Source organism: Barbus barbus (genome assembly GCF_936440315.1).
Source record: "Barbus barbus genome assembly, chromosome: 10".
NCBI lineage: Eukaryota > Metazoa > Chordata > Actinopteri > Cypriniformes > Cyprinidae > Barbus > Barbus barbus.
This window is the reverse complement of record NC_136738.1, coordinates 30,238,480-30,253,478: the sequence shown is the minus strand read 5'-3', so window position 1 is coordinate 30,253,478 and position 14,999 is coordinate 30,238,480. Positions and strand designations below refer to the sequence as shown.

At 34.8% G+C, this 14,999-nt stretch overlaps 1 protein-coding gene across 2 annotated transcripts in view; it reads right to left on the bottom strand.

Moving 5' to 3' along the window:
• LOC306876023 (cordon-bleu protein-like 1) overlaps positions 1-14,999 on the bottom strand; it is a 56,342-nt gene that overhangs the window by 6,674 nt on the left and 34,669 nt on the right. For both annotated transcript variants that reach the window (XM_079426913.1, XM_079426914.1), the window contains exons 3-9: positions 9,305-9,512; positions 7,338-7,563; positions 7,134-7,193; positions 6,650-6,744; positions 6,205-6,423; positions 4,347-4,482; positions 848-1,085 (exon numbers count right to left, since the gene is read on the bottom strand). In XM_079426913.1, coding sequence (XP_079283039.1) covers positions 848-1,085; positions 4,347-4,482; positions 6,205-6,423; positions 6,650-6,744; positions 7,134-7,193; positions 7,338-7,563; positions 9,305-9,512 — 1,182 coding nt within the window. The remainder of the gene's footprint in view (positions 1-847; positions 1,086-4,346; positions 4,483-6,204; positions 6,424-6,649; positions 6,745-7,133; positions 7,194-7,337; positions 7,564-9,304; positions 9,513-14,999) is intronic.

Below are 14,999 nucleotides of genomic sequence, written 5' to 3'. Positions count from 1 at the left end.
TATACAAATGAACCTAAATCTCAGGCTTTTCTAGATGGCTCTGGCTGGTTGCTAGGCTGTTTTTGCTGGTTTATAAGTGTTGCTGTGGCGTTAAGAATACGTTAATATTTATTAATATTTTGAATTATTTTTATATTTTCATGTTCATTTAAGTTTTAGCCAATTTATGTTCGTTTGTCATTTTTACTTTTTTAATTTCCATTTTGTTTTATTTTATTTCAATTTTGTTAGTACAGTACTCTTAAACTTAAAATCTTAAACTTATTTTATTTCAGTTACTTGGCAAGACAAAAATTTGTAATATTATAATATTTTTTACGTTTCTTTGGTAACACTTTATGATAAGGTCCCATAAGTTAATGTTGGTTAAACTAAGACTAACGAACAATGAACAATACATTTGTTACATATTTCTTTGTCTTTGCTAATAAAATTGTACCTTGTTAGCTCAAGTCGGTTAAATAACATGAATAAACAGAACTTTTGATTTTATTAATGAATTGAATGAAATTGGTGAAATTAACATTAACTAAGATTGATAAATGCTTCATAAGCATTTGTCATTGTTAACTAATGCAGTTAACTAATGTTAAAAAATGGAACCTTAGTTTTAATGCATTGTTTATGCCTTGTAATGCACTGTACAATCTCATGAATAATTGTAACCACAGTTAATACACTACAACACTTATCAATTCATTGTTACACTTTGCATTTTAAATTTGGATACATAATATATATAATGCTTCTTACCCTTTAATAACCATTTATAATGCATTATACATACAGGCTTTACATGAAATGCTACTAAATTTGTTTAAAATGAACACTACTGCACAATATGTACTCTGCATCTGTGGACAGGTCACATGATGGATTGTCTCTGGCCATCCCGATCTCCAGAATCTTTGAATCCTGAGACGGAGTTGCCGTCCCGGCCCGGCCCGAGTCCAGAGAGATGTCGGCGGACAGGTTGAGGCTGCTGTTGTCCTCCTCCTCCTCCACAGCAGCCACCTGACCTTCTGCGCTCATATTCAACTCCTCCTGTTCCCTGATTTCCTCCAGAGGAGACGCCAACGCCGCCTCTGCAGTGTAAAATCACGACAAATGCACAAAGTCAAATGCTTAAATATTACAAAGTGCAGCCCAATCCTTTGAGCTCTTCACTGTATCCCTCAGCAACACTAACTCAGGGGTTTCCACATCAAACTGATGCCCATTCAGCTGATAGAGGGAGAGATCTGGCATATGCAGCATTAATATGGATTCTCTGCTCCTCAGACTGAGCGAGCGCCGTTAATTAAGACATCTCGCTTCTTTCGCCTGATTCAGTTCCTCAATCGCCCTCTCTGGAGAGCAGCGAGATGAAGAAACATCCAGAGAGCTGTCTCTGTGATCTCTCTCAGACATTTAGATTCAAAGCCCTTCTGTAGCCGCTCTTTCTATCTCTGCTCCACTCTCAGCTCGTAATTGTGTGTTTTGGGGCTCCATTTATTTATTTATTTGCTTTCTCAGTCTCAGTGAAGTTATTAGACCTTACCAGCCAATCAGTGTTGACACGACCCTGCATTGAAAAACAGCCTTGTGACACAATGCAACTCAGCAAAAGTTGCAAAAGCATTCATAAAACACACTTGTAAGAAACAAAAGCGAGTGATTGACCCCTGCTGGGTCTCGGGAGTCCGTCTTTGTATAGTTATGAACAAAAAGAAAAGTCTGCCTGCAAATTTTGGATCCTGATTAGAGAGCACGCGTCTAAAGAAAACAGTGTATTTTTATGAGTGCTTTCAGAGATAAAGCATATAAAAGTTACAGAGAGATGTTTTTTTCTTAATGCATTTACTCCACAGGTGTGCAATGCAGGTAAGCTGTATATAGCAAAGTGTGCAATGCTTCATTGATTACAACAGTGATAAGCTCGTAACGTTATGTGTTTGTACACAAGCCGCGATTAAGAAAGCTGACATCTCTCTCTCTCACACACACGACGCACAAAACTGCGCATTTGAACAGTCAATAGCAAATCAGTCGCTGATTCAGGAGCGCCAGATTGTCATAGCAAAGTAGGTCTCCTAGGTTCACGAAAGGTCGCCCATAAAATGCGGTTTGATAACATCTGGGTCGTGCTGTTCTGTTGTAAGTACTCTTAATGATTCCTAAATGCATCTACTTTCAGAAGGCCAAATAAAGTGGTTTTGCTTCCGCGTAGAAACACACAGTGTCTCCCTGACATGGCTGCATCAACACTACTGAAACCATGACTTCTTTCTTTGCGTGCACATTTGGGCGGCGTTACGCACATATTTCCACATCGTGACGTAGACATGTGGGGGCGTGTTTGAATGAGCCGTTTTAGGAGGGCATAGCAGAGTCTTAACTTTGATACAAAATATCTCTTTGGTTTTGAGACTTTAGTCTTTGCAACTTCAGGGATCTCATCTATGCACTCCAAAGAGAAAGGAAAACTTGAAATCGCATTATATGACCCCTTTAACGGCATGCGATTAAAAAAAAACACTGTGCAACCAATGATTCTCAAACAAATGACTCAGAGTCGATTCCTTTAAATGAACAGATCAAAAAGACTCAGTGCCATAAGCAGCCTACTTAAAAAATCGTTATGAACTGAAATTGGAAACAGAATTATTCAATTTCTCATCCAGGAAAATGTCAGGTTGAACACTTGCTCTGATGAAATGTCAGAGCTGTGTTTACACCCAAACACACACCGCAGCTGCGGCTCATTTGTAACTGTGTGCCCATACGTGTGTATGAGTGTGAGAACGAGTCGAGCTAATGCAGCTGCAAACATTTAACTCATCCAGTAAATTCTCACCAGCACAGCCTCCACCCAACGGCTCACATCCAGAACATCGTGAGCTGCCTTCTGAGATGCCAACACAACTTAGATGTTACTGTAGAATCTTATGCTTTATTAACATCATATTCCACATTTTTTTTTTTTGATGTCACAGACATATGATCTTCCTCATGCGACAGACCCCTGTGATAAAATATTTAAAGCAACTATTTAGCTCCTTGTATAAAGAACCATTTTATACTGTTCTCTGGGTTGGGGCTCTATTCCGAGCTCGGAGGCCTCCCTCTGGACAGCACATCAAATATGCTTACTAATTGCTCAATCATATTATATGTTAGTGCGAACTCGTGAAACCTAATTTTTCATTCTACATTATTGCATTATTTTTCTAGCCCTGTACAGTAGATATTTATGTATTTATTTGCTTGTTAACTTATTTGAATCTAGTTTATTTTAATTTACATTATTACAATATTGTTCTATTTTTCTATATAGTACTGTAAGATATTTATGTATTTACTTATTTGAATCTAATTTTCATTTATTCTAATTTTTTATTTATTTTAATACTGTTTTTATTAATTATTTGTACATCTTTTAAGCTTTAGACACCAGACCCCAGTTTGAAAACCCTTGCTTTAATTAACATAAATATAGAAGGCATACACAAAAATGTGGAAAAATAGTATTAATTTAGAACCTTACAACTGGCAGGTATCTAACACAGAAGGTATCTAATAAGGCAGCATAATCACATCACTTGCCTGATAGTAAAAAATAAATAAAATCAGAGAAAGCAGTGATGTGTCTATTGAACCACTAGGTGGAGACAAAACCTTGAGAAAGTCAATTGCAACACACAGTGGCCCCTTAGCACTGTCCCCAAATGCCCACCTACACCTCTGTCCCGTTCAAAGTACAGCCGCTGTGCTCATTCAAGCCCTCTAAATCCTTTAAATAATGAAATAACTTCAAATAATACTCTAAATAATATTTTTTCTTTCGTTACTTCTACACCTACTGCCAACAGATTACTAAGCACGAAACATGATGAAATAGCAGAGATATTAAATTCTCATAGCTCTTAGCTCATATGAACACAGAGTTTAACCTGCATTAAAAAAATACATACATGACTGTTGATGCAATTTTTTTCTAAAGAGTAAACATTCACATTCAATAAATAAACTACGGTAATATTATTTATAACCTAATATAAGAGGATGAAGTCGATACTGCATTGTTATTACAATTAAGACAGTTGTAATTTCTAAAGGTGTTTTGGCTACTTATGTTTTCTTTTCTATAGTCTGTTTTAAATAAATTGAACTAAACGAATATCATATCATATCATAATCCATAGCATATATCCAATGCATTCTAACATTACATAAAACACTACTGAGCAACTGATTAATTTATTTTACATGAACATATTTGAAACTACCATCATTTTGACCCAAGTAAATCCTCGATATTGAACACAAGCATGCTCTTTGGAAGTTTCTGTTGTCTTCAGACTGACCTGTCATGCCTCTGTCCTGTGTGTTTTCATCAGGAGGGGCTGCGCTGATCGAGGTAGGGGGCGGAGGGGCCTTCCGCTTGGTGGACTTCTTGAAGGACGACTCTGTCGAGGACCCCCGGCTCAAAGGGGCCATATTCTGTAGAAAGCAGGCAGGGGGACAGTAATAAATATGACATATAATTCCAAATATTTGGCTGTGGGAACGTAACCACATTCCCTAATGACAAGGTGATGAAATGACTCAACCCAGTGCCGAGTTTATGTAGAAACAAAACAAATACTGTGAAAGCAAGGTTTAACCGCTCATTGTATTCGCAGAGTGCCGTTTATACGTAAATTCAGACGTGAGCTTTGAATTCAGGTCATGAAATAACAGGTTACAAAGTCTTGTTTGTTTAGTTTTTTTCTTTAAAAGACTTCCACGACAATGAAGGCTCACTTACAATGGCTCCAAGAGTGTTTGGAAACTTACATTTAGTCATTTTGCAGACGCTTTTATCCAAAGCAACTTACAATTGGGGAAACTTAAACCACACTTAAAAATGTCTGAATGTCACTGCATTCGTTTTATTCCCTATAGGTTGCTGAAAATAAAATAAAATAAAATAAACGTTTTTTTATATAACATCAAAATATAGTTTGTCTTGTTTTTTCTTTAAAAGACTTTCAAGATAATGAAAACTCAATTACAGTGACACCAAAGAGTGTTTGGAAACCTAAACCACACTTAATTTCACTGCATGTGTTTTATTTTCTATAGTTTGCATTGTATTGCATAAAATAACATGTCTCAGTGTCATTGCATTTATTTTCTTTTTTTATAGATTGTTTTATAGAAAAATAAAATAAATTAAAATAAAATAAAACATTAAAATATAATTTTTTATATAACAAAAAAAAATATATAGTTTGTCAGTTTTCTTTTTTTTTTTTTTTAACAATTCAATATAATAAAGGCTCACTTACAGTGGCACCCAAGAGTGTCTGGAAACCTAAACCACACTTACAAATGTCTGAATCAAATTCCTGCATCACTTTGAGAAGAACAAGCTTCATACGTCTACTAAAAAATAAAACATTTAAAAATTAAAAACAAAATCACCAAACACCAGCTGATTAAAGGTCATCAAGCTAAATGTTGAAGAAAAGTGACATTAGTGAACAAGGCATGTTTTTATCATTTAAATCTACCAAACAACTTTTTTTATTAAATATTTTATTATAAGTATTTGTGCCGTCTTTCTTGCTTTGATATTTTGTATATAATGCAAATATTTTGTTTTATAGAAAATATAATCTAAAGCAAAATTTAATAAGTATAAAATTTGTCAAACTATAGTGTGTTTTATAGAAACTAATATAATATAATATAATATAATATAATATAGAGCAGGGGTCTCCAACCCTGCTCCTGGAGAGCTACCGTCCTACAGATTTCAGCTCCAACCCCAATCAAACACACCTGAACCAGCTAATCAAGGTCTTCAAGGCTACTTGTGTATTGGAGCAGGGTTGGATCTGAAATCTGCAGGACAGTAGCTCTCCAGGAGCAGGGTTGGAGATCCATGATATAGAGCAACTGTTTAATTTCTATTATGTATTTAATCAGCTTCATGTGTATTATATGTAAGCATCATCAATCATTTTGACCCAAGAAAATGCCAGAAACCGCAGGAGAATAGAGCAGAATCCTTCCTTATTTTATGCAAAACTCTATCCTTTGCGTTCTTAAGATCCAAAAACTTATTTACATGAAAGAAATCCCAGATTTTCGCTGTGCTCTCAGACTTTTGGACTCCAGTGCATGTTTGTGGCAAGTAAGTAAATATTAACTGAATCCCAGAACAGCGCTACATACCTGGCTGCCATCGGGATGCACGGCAGTTTGATGACCCAGGTCGGTAGGCATGCTCTGTGACATCATACTTGGCGGCAACGGGGCTCGTCTTTTCTTTGGCATGTCGGAGGGCATGGTGTTGGAATCATATGTAATGGGCGAATGCACGCTGAAGGAACTCATGCTGACCGGCCTCTGCTTCCTGTGCACTGGAGATGCCGGTGCGCTCATGGTCATAGACTTTAACGACAGACAGCCAATCACAAGTCAGCACACTCCCAACTAGTGCCATCGGCAAGCCAATCACAAATAAGTACAGTCTTTAACCATTTGCATAGAGCAAATATGACCAGGGAATGTTTACAAAGAAGTGAAAACACACAAGCCTTTAACCTTATCTTAACGTTACTAGAAACTCTCCAAGCATCTTATCGTTCTCTGTTATAGACAGGATTTCATTACTCACCTGTTCAGATTGCTTCTTACTTCCTTTCCGAAATAAGCTGAATCGCCTCTTTTCTTTCTCCTTCTGGATTTTCTCCTTCTCAAGATGAAATATTTCTGTGATTCAATGCAGTTTAGTTAGTTTAATTTAGTTAGACATCCTTAACTTCTTATTTAAAGAAAGTTCATGCAAAAATGCACAATATTTTACGGAATAATTTCTTTTTAGGCTACATTTTTTTTGTAAATAAACATTTATTTGAACGAATGTCATTATTATTATTATTATGTTTAATTTATATAGTGCCTTTTCTGTGCTCAAGGATGCTTCAAAATAAAGAACAATAACATGACAAGCATACAGTCAATCATATGGATAATGGACATTTGCACAGTCTAGAATAAAAGCCAGTGCATTTGCATGTACAAGTTATTTCAAATTGTGCAAAAAAAGATGATTATTTTTCTTATAAAATGAAAAATGTGATATATTTAACATCACTTACCTGAGTGAGTTGGAGATGGAGGCAGACTTACTGGGCTAATAGGACTTACAGGGCTAATAACTGCAAGAAAAATCACCAACCCAAAAGTACAGCATTACGAAAATGTTTTGCAGAGTATCTCAATGTGACCTTATGAAAACCGGTCCTGCATGATTTCATGAGTCATTTTAATGTACTTAGCATAAACACACAGTAGGTTCTGACCTTTGGTGTCTCTCGCATACACTTCCCTCAGACCAAAATCATTGAGGGAGCCGCTCAGGTCCAAAGTGTCTTCTGAGTGGACGTTTCGTAATAAAACCGTGGTCTGCGGGTCGAATTCACATTTCTCGCAGATCGCCGGAAGCAGTTCTCGTAGAGGAACCCGAGGACTCACCCTGAGAATAGTTTTCTGGGTTTTCTTGTAGTCGATTACTAATCGTACGGTTGCCTGAAAGAGATGAGAGAAGGAAAGTAAAGAGCACGGCAGGATTTTGTGCAGTTCTGTTTCAAATACTTATGAGACAACCTTATAGGGATCACTGATTATTATTGATAATGACAACTCATTTTGGATAAATTCCATCACAAACATCCTTAGTGAAGAAGACAATCCCAGGATGCACTTCAAGTTATAACCAGGGTTATCATAGTAAAAGAAAACTACACATGAGAAGCAGTATTTGTATAATGCCATTTCAGTAGGATGCAGCTCTATGTAGGCTGTAGATGGCAGAACGGGTTTGAAACAGAGCTGTTGTGTGCAGTTATGCTTTTTATTTGGTGTAATGTGATATTGTTCGTTATTCGTTATGATGTAGATTGTTAGCATGGTACAGCCATGCTCTGCTGCTTTGAGTCATTTAGATCTCACAGGGTGTGGAACAGGAGAACTCCTTTTACTCATGACTAAATGAACAAACATGAACATGAAAATGACTTTTTTTAAGATTTACAGAAACTTTTCAGGTTGACGTCAGCATCCAAATGGATTATATTTACCTTCTATAATAATTTGTTACATTTATATAGCGCTTTTCAAGGCACTCAAAGCGCTTTACATACAAGGAGGGAATCTCCTCAACTACCACCAGTGTGCAGCATCCACCTGGATGATGCGACGGCAGCCATAGTGCGCCAGAACGCCCACCACACACCAGCTTACTGGTGGAGAGGAGACAGAGTGATGAAGCCAATCAGTGCACGGGGATGATTAGGAGGCCATGATGGTCAGATCTAGCCAGGATGCCAGGGTAACACCCCTACTCTTTTTCGAAGGATATCCTGGGATTTTTAATGACCACAGAGAGTCATTATTATTATTATTATATTTACCTTCTAAATACACATTTTTAGTTCAGAATACCATACTAATATTTTTACTAATGCTAAAGTATATAGTGTGTAGTGGGCACAATATGCAAATTGTATGCTTGTATTTTTGGTAAATATACAGTATATTAGCATTCATTTCTTTAAATAATTATAATGATAATAAAATAGTTTTACTATTGCTAAAGTACATAGGATGTGTACTAGAGCTGCACGATAAATCGCATGTGATTATCATGCACATCTCGTCAGTAAAGCCGGTTCTGTGATTAGTAGTAAATCTCCATCACGTGCTTTCAGATGGAGCGGCATTTACTACACAGAGCCGTAGATCACTGACAAGCTACACAATATCGTGTTCACAATCGCAGATGAGTTGCCTTCCCTAAATCACTTGTCCCTAATGTGTACTTTTATTTTCTGTAAATATTTATTAATGTCTTTAAATAATAATAATAACAATATTAACAATTATTATTATTATTATATTTTACTATTGCTGAAATATATAGTATGTGTACTGCACACAATTGTATTTTTTGGTAAATATTGTTTATATTTATTCATTTATTTAAATAATAATAATAATAGTAATATAATAATAATAATAATAATATTTTACTATTGCTGAAGTATATGGTATGTGTACTGTGCACAATTTTATTTTTGTATTTTTCTGTAAAAAAAATTTATGTTTATTCTTTTCTTTAAATAATAATAATAGTTATTATTTATTACAAGTGCTGATGTATATAGTATGTGTACTATGCAATATATTTAAATATATAAATAAATTATATAAATAGTTTTTTTTCTTTTTTCTTAAATAATAATAATTTTAATGTTGCTGAAGTACATACCTCAGGCATCTGTGGTCCAGTCTTTTTGCTTTTGTCCTCCATCCCTTTCGGTTTCAGCAGGATCTTCTCAGCCTCTAGCGCTCCGATGAGGGCATTGGGTTTGAACTTCACATGGTTTCTGTTGGTGGTGATGAGCTCTATGGTGTGGCCAGACGGGTTCAGATGGTACTTCGCACAAAGCATGACCAGCAGGTCCATCATGGGCTTGCTGAAAAACATGAAAAAGCAGAAGAAGTGAATATCAGTTGCTATCAATCGCATTGCTATCATCTCATTTTGTGTGTCAGAAGAAATAAAAATAAACAAAAAATGCCATTTTCGGGTGAACGTTTCCATTAGGGAATAAGCATTGGATCTGTGAAAGATCTTTTCCATTATATTTTGTTGAGTCAAAGCCCCAGGAAACATGTGACACTGCTGTGGGGAGTTTGCAAATGTCAAAGTTAACGACACAAGCTTTGCTATCTGTGAAGCATTTAAGATTTGCATAAATTATATTTTGCTGCAGGGGTTTCCAATGCATGTCAACGGTTTTTCCAAGTATTCATGACAACAATGATAGAGTATGAAAACAAAAGAGAAATTCAGAAGAATCTGTGCACGCCTTTCTTCCCCATAACAAAATTCCTTTAGTTTTCCATGGAAAAGCAGACTGGTTTGCTATAAATAATGCGTAAATAATGATAGAATTCTCAGTTTTGCATGAACTTTTCCCTTCATATTGCATTAAGTTTGAACCACAAAGCATGAAAGAACAATGAGGATCACGTACAATGTGGTTTCTTATCCATTGACTCCCACAGGCTTCAGAGAAAACCACGTCCTATATGCTTGACACATTGCATACTGAAAGTGGAAAATCCTTTGGCGACACATTATAACACAAAGCTTTCCAGCTGCTTTTGGAATTCTTGGATCTGCGAAGCCTTTGGAAACACAGAGCCAATCATTTAATCCTGATTAGTGGGAGGCCAGCGAGTTTGGGTGGCACAAATTTAGAAAAACAGGTGAAGAATTTGATTATTAATCCTTCTATATTGAATTTGGTTTCAGTTTTAGCATGAAGGGGGCAATACGTTGAACTCAGGAAAATCAGGTTTCATTTACAGGTGTTCAGGATCAAAGAACAGAATAAAACAATGATTAAATGGCGATGACAGATTGCTTGAAATCTGACATCAGGTTTGTGCCAGAAAAAAGACATTTTACTCTAGCAACCCAATGTCAAAGCAAAACCATGCAGTCCAATTTATGAAAGAAAAATATTTATTTTTATGATCAGATAAAATAAAATATAAAGTTAAATTAATTAATTTAATTCTATTTATTTTATAGACTATTACTACTATTAAAAATATCAATGTATTATTATTATTATTATTATGTAGTAGTAGTAGTAGTAACCATTATAATATAAATTGATCAACTTAACAATATATTAATAATAATAATAAATTATTTACTAGCACTAGAACTACTACTACTAGCAATATAGTAGCAGAAGTAATAATAATATAAAATAAATATAGTAAATGTAGTAATGCATTATTGTCATTATTAGTTATTATTATATTAAAATAATAACATATGATAATTAATTTATTTTATATAATAATATCATTATCATTAATATATTATTATTATCACATAAATAAAAAGAATTACTATAATATATATTACATTATACTATAATACTTAATGCATAATAATAATAATAATAATAATAATAAATTATTTACTAGCACTAGTACTACTAGCAATATAGTAGTAGAAGTAATAATAATAATATAAAATAAATATAGTAATGTATTATTGTTATAATATTATTATTATTTTTATGTAACCAATAAAATATAAATTGATCAATTTAATAATAATAACAACAATAATAATAATAATATAATAGCAATATAGTTGTAGAAGTAATAATACTACTAATACTAATAATATAAAATATATAATAGTAAATATAATAATGTATTATTGTTATTATTATATTAAAATCAATAACATGATTATAATTCATTTATATAATAATAATATAATTATTATCATATAAATAAAAATAAAGAATTGCAATAATATATTACATTATACTATAATACTTATAAATGCATAATAATAATAATAATAATAAATTATACATTTACTATTATAATCATCATCATCATCATTATTTATTATTATTATTATTAAAAGTTGTTACCACATTTATATTTTGCAATTATTCCAAGGTGGTAATAAAGAACTAATAATAATAATAATAATAATAATTTTTATTTGTAATGCGCCTTTCTTACACTCAAGGTGCTACAACAATATAAAACAGCAATAAAAGAAACAACCACTTCATAACAGCAATCACACAAACAACACAATAACAACAGCAACTGCAAAATTATAACTTAAAAGCTTCACTAAAAAGATATGTTTTAAGTAATTTCTTAAAACAACCAAAAGATGAAGCATTTCTTATCGAAGGCGGTAGAGAATTCCACAACCTAGGAGCAATACAAGAGAATGACCTCCCACCCATCGTTTTAAGTTTACAACGGGGCTGATACAGAGTAAGAGAGCAAGCAGACCGGAGAGACCGAGAGGGTGTGGACACTGTAATCAAATTACATACTGTATATACTCTGGGGCCATTCCATGTACTGCTTTATAGGTTAAGATAAGAACTTTGAAATCAATACGTGATTGAACTGGAAGCCAATGTAGTTGAGAAAGCACCGGAGTGATATGACTACGGGACGGTGTATAAGTTAAAACACGAGCAGCTGAATTTTGCACATATTGCAGCCTCTTAATCAGATTTGCAGGTAACCCTTCAAAGAGGGAATTACAATAATCAAGCCTTGATGTTATAAAGGCATGAATAAGCCTTTCTGCATCATGCATAGAAAGAAACGGTCTTATACGTGCAATATTTCGAAGATGATAAAAAGCTATTTTAGTAACATTCTTAAAATGAGTGTTAAAAGTCAGCTGTGCATCAAAAATCACACCCAAATTCCGCGCCTGTACAGAAGGAAGAATCTGGCAATCATCCACTAAAAGTTTAAAATTATTACATCTATGTACAGCAGTCGAAGTGCCAATCAATAGAACTTCAGTTTTTGAACAGTTTAACTGTAGGAAGTTCTGTTTCATCCAGACCTGTATTTCCAGTAAACAAGCAGATAAAGTTGAAAGTGCCGATGTGTTGAACATCAGGTTGAGTACTAATGTAAATCTGGGTATCATCTGCATAGCAATGATAACCCAGACCATACTTTTGAATAATCTGCCCAAGAGGCAACATATAAATGCTAAAAAGAGTAGGACCCAATACCGACCCCTGAGGGACACCCTGCCACAATGGGACAGTCTGAGATCTGTTTGCACCAGAATAGACAAATTGAGTGTGTTCTGAAAGGTATGATTCAAACCATTTTAAAGCTACACCAGAAAGACCAATCCATTCATGTAATCTGTCCAGTAATATAGTGTGACAGATGGTATCGAATGCAGCACTGAGATCTAACAAAACCAAAATGCCACAAGCCCCAGAATCAGCTGCAACAAGGAGATCATTCATTACCCTCAAAAGGGCAGTCTCCGTACTATGTCCAGACCTAAACCCTGATTGAAAAGGTTCTAGTAGTCTGCTCACGAAGAAATTATTTTGTAGCTGACCAACCACCACACGCTCAAGAACCTTAGCTACAAATGGCAAGTTTGAAATAGGCCTATAATTAGACATGTCGGCAGTATCACTCCCAAATTTTTTCAGAACTGGTTTAACTGCTGCTACTTTAAGTGTAAACAAGTGAAGTGTTCACAATCGCTTTAATATGAGGAATAATAACTGGCAGACACTTCTTCAACATACTAGTAGGAAGTGGATCAGGTATAGAGGATGAAGAATTCATTGCTGAAACCAATTTAGAAATAAAATCAGAACTAATCGCAGTAAAACTTAAAAACAGAGAAAAAGGGATGCAGATCTAATGGCTCTGATGGAACAGAGACAGATGCAATTGCATTATACATTTTCTCAATTTTACATGAGAAATATTTAAGAAAATCATTGCACTGCTCTGTAGTGAGGCAATTATCCCTATTGATCGGTTTAATTAGATTATTAATTTATTAAACAGTACTCGTGGATTGGAAACCCCACCACTAATGATCATTGAATAATACTCAGTTTTTGCAATTTTCAAAGAATTATGGTACTCAAACTGATGTTGTTCATACAAAAGCTTGTGAACTGTTAGGCCAGATTTCCTATATTGCCGCTCCAACTGCCTACCAGCTGCCTTAAGCTTACGAAGCTCAGGCGTATACCATGGAGAAGACCTCTTAAAAGAAACAACACGTTTCTTCAGAGGGGCAAACTCATCTAGAATAGATGTAAAGGCAGCATTATATTGGTCAACAGAAGTCACAACTGGTAGTTCGCCGATAGTATGCATAAGAGTGTCTAGATCAATATCTCTGATTTTTCTAAAGCAAAGTACATGCTCCTTGGTTGCATGAACTGGAACAAAATATGAAGTACTGTAATGCTATTTAGCCAATCATTAAATAAATCCCACTTCAAAAATGTCTTTCTGGCACACCTTTGACAGTTGAGATGAAGAGAGATGAAGTGTTGAGGACATAAAACACCCGACACTAAGCACGGCACAGAGAGTACAGCAGGGCATTTGAGCAAAGGATCCAACTTTTGAAATCGATCAAAGCGTTTAAATGATAATCACAAACAGTGTACCGGATTACTCTAACGTCATCTCATTCCTTGTAGCCAAACCAGGCCTGATTTGTTGCAGGATCTTTGAGAAACACGCTGCCCCACCCAGTTGACTCACTGCAGCAATCATCTGATTAGTTTCACAACAATCATCTGAGCAGCTTCATGATCTCATATACAGCTCAGCTCAGAGATTAACGCCTTCCTTGCAGAAGTGTAGAAAAGTCATTAAATATATAAGTTCTGTAAAACTGAGAATTCTTGTATTAAGTTACCATAATCTTTCTTCCATAACAGCTCAGGTTGTTAGGGCTAAAGATATGGACACAGCTGCGAGTAAACCAGAGTTTGTATGCACTCACGCTCAAACTGTAATTTTTGCATTGTTTATTCTGTCCTGCCAAACATGCACCATGTTCAAAATGGTTTTAAGGCAACAGGATTACATCATCATAAACTCTCTGAACAGTGCTATTTGAACAAGTAAAGGACTAGATTTATAAGATCAGAAGAGAAGATAGTGGTCGTTTAAGTCACTCACAATGTTAATGTTGCCACAGCGTTTTTGGCATTGTCTCCTAATAAAAAGTTTTGCAAAAGCACAAATGTCCAGGCTTGCGTTTAAAGATTTGCCAACAAATTCCACATCTGTATATTCTGATCTGTTTGCAATGCTATTTGTCTAAAATATTTATCAATTATTAATTCAAGATGGAGGGAAAGAAAACACAGTTTGTACACATTTTTTCAGTGTTGCTGCAAAGAACAACATGCTGTGCTGTTATATTAAAATTAAAATGCTGAATAAAATAAAATAACGTTACATAAAGGAGCACACACACACACACACACACACACGTTAAAACAACTATGGAGCAGTAAATGGGTGCAATCTTTTGAAAATTTGCTGCTGAGTGACAATGTTGTTGTTGATAAACTAAAACAATTAAAGATTTC